Source organism: Polypterus senegalus, chromosome 11, assembly GCF_016835505.1.
Source record: "Polypterus senegalus isolate Bchr_013 chromosome 11, ASM1683550v1, whole genome shotgun sequence".
Classification (NCBI taxonomy): domain Eukaryota; kingdom Metazoa; phylum Chordata; class Cladistia; order Polypteriformes; family Polypteridae; genus Polypterus; species Polypterus senegalus.
The window spans coordinates 146,574,515-146,586,017 of record NC_053164.1 but is presented as its reverse complement, the minus strand read 5'-3'; the positions used below and the strand labels follow the sequence as shown (position 1 = coordinate 146,586,017).

The 11,503-nt window shown below is 40.7% G+C and overlaps 1 protein-coding gene across 3 annotated transcripts in view; it reads right to left on the bottom strand.

Annotated features, from left to right (window-relative positions):
• Positions 1-9,346: 9,346 nt before the first annotated feature.
• Positions 9,347-11,503, bottom strand: part of LOC120539570 (solute carrier organic anion transporter family member 1C1-like) — a 118,636-nt gene continuing 116,479 nt past the window's right edge. For 2 of the 3 annotated variants that reach the window (XM_039769766.1, XM_039769767.1), the window contains one exon: positions 9,347-11,329. In XM_039769766.1, coding sequence (XP_039625700.1) covers positions 11,104-11,329 — 226 coding nt within the window. In that variant the 3' untranslated portion in view covers positions 9,347-11,103. The remainder of the gene's footprint in view (positions 11,330-11,503) is intronic. The other variant, XM_039769768.1, reaches the window with a different exon arrangement.

Genomic DNA, 11,503 nt, shown 5'->3' with positions numbered 1-11,503 from the left:
CCTCCAGACGGACACATCGTACACATGCCAGGGGGTCGTGCAGAGCCAAAGTGTCGATGGTGTGGACCCATCATGTTCCTGAGCCGGAAACTGATGGACCGGGAGACCAGGTATGCGGCAGTGGAGAGGGAGGTTTTGGTGATTAGATGGGCAATTACTCAGCTGAGGTACTAAATGTTGGGCCGGGAATTCACCCTTGTTACGGACCATCCACCTTTATAGTGGATGACCTTGCACAAGGAGTCAAATCCGTGGGTCGCCCGGTGGTTTCTTGACTTCTAGCCATAAAAGTTTTCGCTCATTCATCATCGGGGCTCTCTTCATACTAACGCTGATGCTCTTTCTCGGGTTCACACATGTGCACATGGGAGGCAGTTAAAGGGCTTGAGTAAGGGCAGTTCCACCCTCTGGACATCACTTCCGGGTCAGAGCCTATGGAAGAAGACATTGCCGGCTCCGGCCCCTGTGATGTCACGTCCGGGCTTGAGCCTATGGTTGAAGACCCTCACAAGCCCAACCCCTTTGACCTCACTTCCTGTTTTCCTCTCACTAAGCATGAATTTGTAGCCAGGAAACCAGATATACGGGTGGCTGCCCCAAACCTTGCTATGTCTCTTTGTGGAATTTGGGACTATATATATATATATATATATATATATATATATATATATATATATATATATATATATATATATATATATATATGTATATATATAGTGACAGATGGCCAGGATGCCTCTTTACCACATCTGCCAGGGGCACAAGGGTGGGAAGCCCAGTATCTCCCCCTGGACGCTAGCTGGCAGCCTCCCTGGGTTGCAGCGGTGCCTTGCTCTACCCCAGGGCTTCATGGGGGTTGGAGTTCTGTGCAGCTCTGTGGGGTTCCGCAGGCATCACCAGGGGGTGCTGCAACAGGAGTGGCTAGACCCTTTTTGGCACTGGTTTCGCCTTACCTGGAAGTGCAGCCGAATATTGACAATCAAACACCTGGAGCACTTCCAGGTGCCTGATAAAAGGGAGCCAGCGACCAGCACTCGGCAGCCAGAGTCAGGTGAAAGGAGGACAAAGCTGTGCAGGAGTGGTGATGAAAGAGAGAAGGGTTGTGGTTTGTGTTGCTGTGCTTGGGACTGTGTTGTGGCTGGAGGGTTCACGGAGAAGATGTGCCCTCCAGCTGAAGAAAGAAATAAAAGTCTTTTGTTGAGTTTTACACGTGCCTCAGTGTCAAGTCTGTGTCGGGTCGAGCGCTGTATAGCGCCTATTTCACAATATATAAAAAACTATAAGATATAAGATAGACAAAAAGAAAGTACCATCCCTTCTGAGCAGGCACACTATTGACCTATTGCTAACTTAATTATGTAGTGCCATTAATTTATTAGTTTGGTTGATTATTAGCTTATAAGCAAAGGCTGGGCTATTGTAGAAATAATTTCAAAGTTTTGCAGAATTACTGTAGGATGTGGTCTTTTTAATGTGTTTACCACTGACGAGCCTGGAAATAGACCCTCTGACTCACATGCATGACACCAGATATTACTGGTAGAAAATCTATTTGATACAGAATCTGACATTTAAGTGAAAAAAGTCTCTCAGTATACTCCATTTCAAAGCAGTCCACAAGCTGTCTGTTGCCAATGCCTGCCAACTTTGAACTTGTTTCACAGTGGGTGTGATGCTTACTCTTTTTAAAAATAAGGGACGGAAGGAAAAGAAAAGAGTGTTTCTTTTTTTGAGACTTAGTAAGGCAAGAATACAACATAGTGTGCTATAATAATTGTGTGGAATAATAAAAGTATGTCATGTCATGTAATTTTCTCATCCAATTAATCCAGACCATAGTCAAAGGGAATTGGAGCCTATCCCAGCTAGCATAGGGCACAAGTCAGGAACAATGTGCTTAGGGTGTCAATCCATTGCCGAATAAAAATATGAGTTATTAATTTAAAATTAATATTGTTACATTTTATTGAAGAAATCCGGTCTAGACCCATATAAATTAGTAAATTAACCTAAAGATTGTGCGAGAAGCGCTGTACAATGGCTGATCCTGTGATGAACTCCAAAGGTCATGCGAAAAGACATCTTTCCCTCTGTGATTAACGAAGTACATAAAAAAATAGCTATTTCAAATAACTTACCTTTCTAAAAGATTAGAAATATAAGTAATGTTGCAGCAAGGAACAATTTGTGGAACTGTAATAATAACTACCTCAACAGTTCAGTAATAATGATTGCAATAAATGTTTTATTTTTGGGTTTACAAAGTGCAAATGTATCATTTCTGTTCTTTCATCCCTACATTGGCTACCATTTATAGTATTTTTATGGCCAATGTCAAAACCCACTGCATAACCTATAAAGATTTACTAAACATAATATATCAAATGTATGCATCCTATATTTGCAGGATGCCAAGTTTCTAAAAATGAAAGTGATAAATTACAGTGCATGAGGTTGAGACTTTAGCTGCATGGCACCTAATAGTAGAATGATCTGCCTGCATGTGTAATGGACATCACTCAGGTATTTAAATTCAGGCTGAAGACTCACTACTTTATTCTAGTGTATTCCTACTGGAGCTGCTGATTATTACTGTAACTATTATCACAGTTATGATTATTGAAATTGTCAGTTGCGTATTTGTTTAAGCTATGAAATCCACAGTTATTAGGGACAGTTGCTAACTCTTTTCTATCACTGCTCCCTTCATAATATTGTGCTATACGTTTTATTCTTTTTTTTTCATAAAGCTCCCAGTCTGACATCCTTGTGTGATCTCTAGGTTGCTGATATTTTTATGTTTTTTGTTCTTAGTTTCAACTTCTTGTTTGTCTCTGCTCATTTATGACCAGAGACTTGTTTCCTCCAGGTATTTGGCAATCCATTTTAAATAAGGCTGCTGGTAACTGTTTGTTCTCCTATAATTTTGTTTTAGGTTCAGACCCAAATTGTGGGAACACTGTAGCTATCAGGCAAATAATTCCTGAAAGCACTCCCCTTTACAAAGCATCATGGGACTGCTTGGACTGCTTTGGATAATATGGCTATGACTGTGATTTGGCTGGTTTTCAGAGGAGACTTATTAAAGGTTTTGTAACTACTTCTTGACTGACAGACCTAAACTACATTTTATAGAGATTTTCAGGAATTTCTTTCAATCTTGGGTTAATGTGCCTTTGGAGCATGAGTGTTAACAATTTCACAATGATACTAAAAAATATAACAGGATGTATAAAATGTACATTGCATTGGGTTGGAGTGAATAAGTCCTGACTGTTAACCAAAGCAGTCAAATGGCTGACCCTAATTATCTCTTCATACAAGGGGAGTAAAAACCTTTCCTTACTGATGTATTACATGTTGAATTAACTTGCATACCAAACTAATGAAAAAAAAGCATCAAAGGGTTGTGTATTTTTGTCTGTAAGGTGTACCACTATATATTTTTTTAAAAAAGCAAAAGAACTGATCATATTCGCTGTAAAACATATTGAATAATGAAAAAAAAACTTCACAGGGTCAGATACCTTTTACAGCACTGTAAGCAGGAAAAAAAATGCTGTACCTCTTTGTCTTGTATGTCTCAAAACAAGCTATTTTCTCTCATATTGCTTCTACTTCTTCTCCTATTCTACTCCAGTTGTGCTTTGTCCGTTCTCAGCACCTGACTGTAAATCACATGACCAAGAAGCACCAACTTCTTTTAAAATGAGACTCAGGAATACTTCCAGCATGTCTGAAGTATACACCAGAAGCACTTCTGATCTAAGTCAGGAGTATGAGGGCAGGGAAGTTGTCCCCATGAGCTCCTTCCAGTGGTCTCTGACTGCTCATCCATTACACTGGTAATATCATCTACCTCATCTGGGTTCGCTAGTACATTTACAGTCTTTATTTTAGGCAATCACCTTACAAGAATCCATAACTATACATTGGATGCTACTTATGAAATCAAATTTATGTTTCTTTTCAATTGACCATGTGCCTACCCATCATAAACTTAATTTTACTGTATGTAAGATAAATAATAATGAAATAAATTCTCAAGAAGGAAAAATAAGTTTATAATAGTTATAGAATTTATGAAAAGACACAACATATTCATAAACTGATTTTTAGTTTTATGTATAACACAATTAAGGTAAATTTCTGAACACATTCAGAACAAAGGCAGGTAAGTGAGTTTAAGAATGCTGTTGTTAAGTAATGTAGATTTATTTTCTTATCATAGAAACTGAATCTGGCCTAAAAGTATTCCAGTTGTTTTGGGGAGTAGGAAGTGTTTCAAGCTTTGGAATATTAGCACTCATTTAAAGTATCTGATGGCAGAGGAATGAAATTTATCTTCTACATAAAAGAAAAACATGTTGTGTTGCAGGTAGTATTTTTTTACCCTGGCTTGTATTTGTTTTTGTTATGTTTGAGTTATTACTGTGCTTATAAGAATTACTCTTACACTTATAAATCACATCAGTTTTTTTTTTGTCCAGTGCCCCCTGACTCATCTTTAAAAGAAAACCCCCACATATGATATACCATCCAATTCATCTTGATATCTACCATGATGACTAGGAGGTGTTTCAGCACCCCAGACACAACTTCACAGACACAAATCCCGGGTGCAAAGACAAGGTTCATTAATAATAATTACCTTTAAAAAGGTTTTGTAATAAACACAATCAAAATTCCATTTCTCTCTTGTTTTCCTCCAATACTCCCAGGTGAGCTTTGCCTTCTTCCACCCAACTCCAACATGCCTAGATGAGGTCAAGTGGCTCCTCTTATCTTGGAGCCAGGAGTACTTCTGGTGATAGGTGGCATAGGTCAAATGAAAGCCCCACAAAGTAGGGATCACTGATTCCTGCAAAACCCAGTGGCAGCACCCATGGAACCCAACAAGACTACCCCATAGGACTACAGTTGCCAGCATGCCTTGCGGGTGTCCATACAGGGAGTGTCAGTCAGGATTGCTGCCACCTAGAGTATACAGGGGGAGCGTGTAGTCCTGACAGGTTGTCTCTTCTTGTCCTTGCATCACACTGGCCTCTGGCTGGGATGCCAGTATTCCCACTTATGTATTGGTATCTTGTGTCTGTCTCCTAGCTAATGCAGGACAATCCTCGCCTTTCTTTTCTTGCTTCCAAATGGATGCCTTCCGTTCAGGTAAGGAACATATTGGCGAGGGCACACACCCACATGTGCCTTCCATCACACTAATTATGCAGAAGTTGAGCTTTTTGGCGTTAAACCCTCATTTTTATGCTATTTTTGGGCCATATTTTTGCAGGAAAGTACCCTCATATAATAAAAAGTACACTATTAGGTGTCTTCAGCAAAAAGTATTAGAATGACTTAGTGTTGTGCCTGCCACTTCAACCAACCTCAAGATTTAACCCATATCGGGGTACAAGGGCTCAAATTTACTTCTTTTCATAAAACTAAATGTCATGTGGAGTGTCATTTTCTGCTTTTTCAAAGTTGCTTGGAAAGGTGGTTCTAGCCTTCTAGGAGCTACTTCTAGAAGGTTAAAAATGACAAACATTAAGCATGACCCTGTAGAGTGTGACAGATAGGGGGCACTATCGCTTCCTTGAACCCCTGTCCAAGACTCCAGACACCAAGTAAAAGTCCAGATGTTGACTTTATTAACACAGTATAGTGCACAAAGCACCCTCTCCTCCACAATTCTTATTGAATTACTCAAATTCAAGATACAATAAACTCTCCACCACTCCCAGACGCGTTGCCCTCCTACTACACAGCTCAGCTCAACACTCTGGTGTCTCTCTCAGTCTTTTATAGTCCTTGTCCCTGAAGTGTTTTGCCCTCTCTGTCCACGTGACTAGGAACACTTCCAGGTCAGATAAAAATCCTTTTTCTTTTCCCCGGAAGCAAGTCATTCCCTTTGTCCATATGTACTTCCGGGGCGTAGGGAAAATAGTCACTACTCTTCCCTGCAGCACCTTCTAGTGGCCCCCATGGTATCCAGCAGGGCTGTAAAGGAAAACTCCAACGTCCATAATTCTCTGCTGGCATTCAGAACACCTCCATGCTGCAGGGAGGGCTCTACCTGGCGGCGTGGGGGTATTGGCCGGGATGAACGGCTGGCCATCTATCACATAGAGGTATTATTTTAGACTGTTAAATAGTTAGTGGTTATAAATATGATGCTTTTTTTGATCCTTAACTGGGGATCTATCCCTCTTTGGACCTCTATCAGAGGGTGAAAAATGACAAAGGCTCTGGAACTGGATCAAGTAGCTTTGAGAACATAATGTTTAGTTATGTCATAAAAGTGAAGGTTCCCATTTGTGAAAGCTTAAGACAGCCCAATTAGCATGTAGTATTACTTGCATACAGTAGGTTAGAGTTTATATATTACTTGTGGTAGATCAACAATATTGTTCAGGAAAGTTTCTGTAACAGGTTACATTTCTTACACTAGTGTCCAGTTCAAAATTATGAAAGTGAACATAACAACAGCTTCATTTATCTTTTAAGAAATGTAGGATTTCCACAGCAGTCCTATCAATGCTGCAGTGTTGTTGCTTTTAGATAACGGTGACCAGTCTTTTATCAGTTTAAACTTTGCTTAGTGTGCTACTAGGGCAAAGTTTCCTTGTCTACTGTTGTAACCAAACATTAAGTGTAGCTCTAAAGTTATTATGCAGATATAATTAAGGGAAACAGCTGACAACATAAATATGGATAAAATTAAAAACACTTTTAAGGAATTATTCTTACCAAAAATAATGCCTTTCCCTCATAATTGACTGTTCAGTCAGTTACCACTGTGGCAGATGGACACCTGTATAGTGGAAGGACCTGGGGAGAGAGAATATTCTGGGCATTACCTCCCGCAGAGTGCTACATGGCAGCCACCCCGGGTTGTAGCGGTGTCTCGGGCTCTCATAGGGCACCATGGGAGTTGGAGTTTGGAGCAGCCCCTTGGATTCCATGGGCGATGCCAGGGGGTGCTGCAGGTACTGCTGAGACCATTGTTGCAGCAGTTCCTCCACACCTGGAAGTGCTACTGGAAGAAGGTCATAGAAGACCTGAAGCACTTCCAGGTGCTCAATAAAAGGAGCCAGCTGCCACTGCTCCGGGAGCCAGAGTCAGGAGGCAGAAGACAAAGCTTGCCAGGAGGAGTAGAGTGGGACCGAGAGAGAGAGGAAGAGAAAGAAAAAGAAAGAAGTGTGTCATGTGCTGTGTTTGGTGGTTTGAACTGTGCTGTGCTGGTGAGAAACTGGGGAAGGCATTTCCCACAAAGAATATAAAAATGTGTGTGCAGAACTTGTGTCCTGCGTCTGTGTCAGGCGGCAGAAGAACCCTCTGTAGGATTATATGTGTAGGTAATGTTTTCAAAACAGGAAGACACATAGTAATAAATTGCATGTATATGTGCAATTTGAGGGGGGAATGGGCAAGAATAATGATTTTCATGATTTAAGGTGAAGAGGCATGAAACAACATCTGTCCAGGAAATTTCACCAGGTGGCAAAGATCAATGTAATGAGAATGGAAAACAGCAGAAAAAAACATTTAGCCAACAGTTCCATAAATAGCAGCGGACCTCAATTATTTACACCTCAATTAACTAAGGTTCTGCATTATAATTCATAAAAACTTTGCCATGAATACTTTACCGAGTGCATAAATACTGTGCTTTTAACCTTGATAGTACCTAGTGAGTTGTCAAGGAGTTGATGACTGTTAGAATGTGGTTGTGACTCACTCTCCCCTCTCTAAATGCACCCCTCAACTATTTTCAATATGCCGCCAGCATTGACCGTGTACATGCTCTGTTTCTTTCACTTAGGATTTTTGTGTTTATACATTTATGTAATTCATTAAGTCTTCATCTTGAATATCACAATAAGTGGTACCCTTACAAGTGAAACTGAAAACTATCAAACCGGGCAGAACCTCAACGATCCATTTTATCACAGATTTCAAATGACCAAGGTTGCACTAGTCCACATTACCATGGATAATTGAGGTTGAACTGCTTAATCATAGCATATCTTGTATGCACCGTTACAGAAGATGGTGCAGAAAAAAAGGTGTTCAGATCCATAAACACTAGATTTATAGGTGGATGAAACTACTTCATCTCTAGCTGCTCAGAGAAAACAGCTCTGATTGACCATAAAATAATCACTGACCCAAATTCAAAATCAAATGTATCCCTAAAGAATCCATGAAATTCAAAAAGCTCCCATTTGAAAAGAAGTAAATTGGATCCTAGAGTTCTGTTATAACAATTGCCTGATACGGGTCGCGATCACGAAAATTCACCACCCAAAAGGGAAGTGGACAATGTTCGAAGGATATAATAGCATTAAAGCATTCAGTCCTCTGCCCCTCTTCTCCTCTTTACGCACCCACCAATACTCAAAAGAAACCAGATGGTAGTTGTACTGGTTAAATTAGCAAGTGTATTGTAAGCCAAGGTTGATACATTTACATGCCAGGTGACTGAGTGCTCATTAGTGATCCCTTTTTCCCTGGATGCCCTCCCTAGTCTCCCTACCCCTAGAGTTCAAATCTTAATCCCCAGTTTGAACCACACATAATGGAAAAAGGATATCAAAAAGAGAAAGATTAAATGTACTGTAATCCATGAAATAGTGAAGAATCCTGTAGTACACTTCTTACAGCATGATGGAGGGAAAAAAAAGGTCCTCAGATGAATACGGCTTCCTGTCTTGCTATCCTGAAGAATTTGAAAACACAAGTCCGACTCACCAACAGGAGCACCCGGAGAACCTTAGGTCCACATACCACAACCCATTGCCTCTTCTCAGGGATTTGCCTCACTGTTTCAACTTTGGGGTGGCCACCCACAAATAGCAGACATCCCTGGGTGAAGTCTGTTCATGAAATATTCTTAAGCATAGATAGCTGAGCTCCTTACCTTCCTCTTCTTTTCCCTCCTTTCCTCGGTCTGCCATTGTGACAATGTGGGTTCCGCTCCATGCTCCCATCTTCCTTCTGGGAGCTCTCGAACCCAACACCATTGGTAATGTCACCGATGAGCTGGACAGTGAGGCACAACAATGAAGCAAGGGGATGGTGCAAAAAGTGCAAAGTGCTTTTATTAAAATCAACAAACAAAAACCAAACAGTGTCCAAAGTGCAGTGCTTCAAAAATGTTTCTATAAATACATAAATATTCCAATAAAAATGAGTGAACTGGTGAAGGTTAAAAACACAATAGAAAAAAATCCTTTAAAAACAATGAAGTTAAAAAAATGGCTGGAAGCAGTCCTTTTAAAACAGATCCTGGTGCCTTTCTACTGGTGACTCCCCTGCTTCTCCCATCCAGGCTATGCACCAGGGGAGCCACCCTACTTGCAGCTGACCTTCTCTCTGCCTCCTGCTGCTGGTCTGTTCGCCTTTCTGATCCCTGGCTCTGGTAGGCTTCACCATACTGTGACTTTGGCTCCCCAGTGACCAGGGCGCTCATGCTGGGGCTTTCACATCCTAAGTCCTGACTCCTGCTGCCTTCTCGGCCTTATGCAGTGAGCCATCCTCCTTCCGGTCACTCCCGCTCCTTACTAATGCTAAGTGGGAGTGACAACTACCAACTGCTCCCGGGGTGCCGGCCAAACACCCCACAAGGGCACACTGTCTAGCTGCCTTTCTCTCTCAACTGAGAGCACATTCACTCACTCACACACCAGCTTTCTCCTCCCTGCTTCCTGCCTTCTTCTTCTTCTAACCTCCGTTCATTCCATTCTTTCTCTCTTACCCCCTAGCCTCCTTGCGCTTATATTATTTATCCAGGGGACGGATCAGGTGTGGCAATCAGCAGCTCCCGGCATCAAATACAGATGCAGACAACTCCTCACCTGTGCACTTAAGCGAGGACCGCCCACATCACAAATTCACCCGGGAACCTGCCACTACCACTACCACTACCACTACCATGCCCCCTCTCTAAGCCACAAGTGTGGTGACTATTTATTTAAAAAGTGGCCTTTTTGACTTGAGCTGTGGACCCACTACACCACAGCAATTCCCTTTAAATAGAAAAGTTTCCCGCGGAAACATCCATTTCTTGCTTAGATGACATAGCAACATGACGCCTGCACTAGATAGCTGGAATCCTTACTGGGTGGGGTCCTACCAGAACTTGGTTGTTCACAATCACGCCTGAAGGGATCTTTCTTAGACAACCTCCAGGCCATATAATACAGTAACGGTCAGTCCAGAAAGCCAACCCGCTTGTAGTGTTATGTAGGCTTACTACAATGTGTCATTGAGGAATCTGGAGGTGAATGCTGTTGTTTGGTATTCTTGGTTCCAAAATTAATTCTGTATTGATTTAGTCAATTAAGTAGTATCAGGCTTAATGAATACTATTTACACAATCTCACCTTTTAAAAAATGAATAGAAGAGATATATTTCTACTAGTGGCACAGTAGCCCAGTAGACAGTGCTACCACCTCATGGCTCTGTTGTCCTGGGTTTAAATGCAATATCCACTTGTGGTCCATTTGGAATGTGGATGTTCTTTCCACGTTTGTGTTTTTCTCTATGCACTTGGCATTTCCTCTCACATTTTCCAAATATAAGGGTGTGTATACAGTTAATGGATGGTTTCAAACTGACCATATGATGGACTGGTGTCCAAAGCAACATATGGAACAGGAACATACATTTTGTAATGTGTCTCACTCTGCTACGGCTGTGACATAGCAGAATATAGCTGGCCCAGCTGACCGAAGACAAAAACTTCAAAACAATTATTAATGGCCACGACCATGTAATGTTTGAAGACCTGAATGGAATGGAGTTGAGAAGAATGTGGATGAGTCAACATGACATTCTTCATAGGGAACAGGTAAAATCCAAAGAGATGTTTATTGGAGTTTGCCAGAATTAAAGAACTAAGAATTAATCACTTATTCAATGGTCTGATAAAAACTCAAGCAGTTCATACATAATCCCACAGAAACCCATCATAAACACAGTTCTGTTAATTTATTTTAAAAAAGGCTTTATTTCACATAATCTATAAAACTCATACAAATGTTCAGTATAAATTAAACTTTCAGAGGCAAATTATCTGAGACAAATATATAGACAAGTTCATTTTATAAACATGTTTCCTTTTCTGGGTAACAATCAGTTTCATAAATTAAATTGTCGCTGGTAAAAGATGCACCGTCGTCTTTCCTCAGAGATTCAGCTTCTGATCCACCTTTAGCTAATGAACTTTGGCTTTCCTCTCGGCACTGTTTTTTCAACAAGTTATATACGATGACACAGAAGAAATAAGAAAATGTTCGCAAACCTAATGTTAATCCCAGGTAGACAATTCTGAAAGAGTCAGAAAAACACAGAACTTGACAATACTGAATACAAAGAAATTCTAAGTTTAAGTTTCTCTGACATTTTTTTATTAAAAACATGGAAATATGTAAAAATATATGAAACCATCCATCCATTATCCAAACCATAAAACACAGGACTCTAAAAAGACAGAAATGAGGA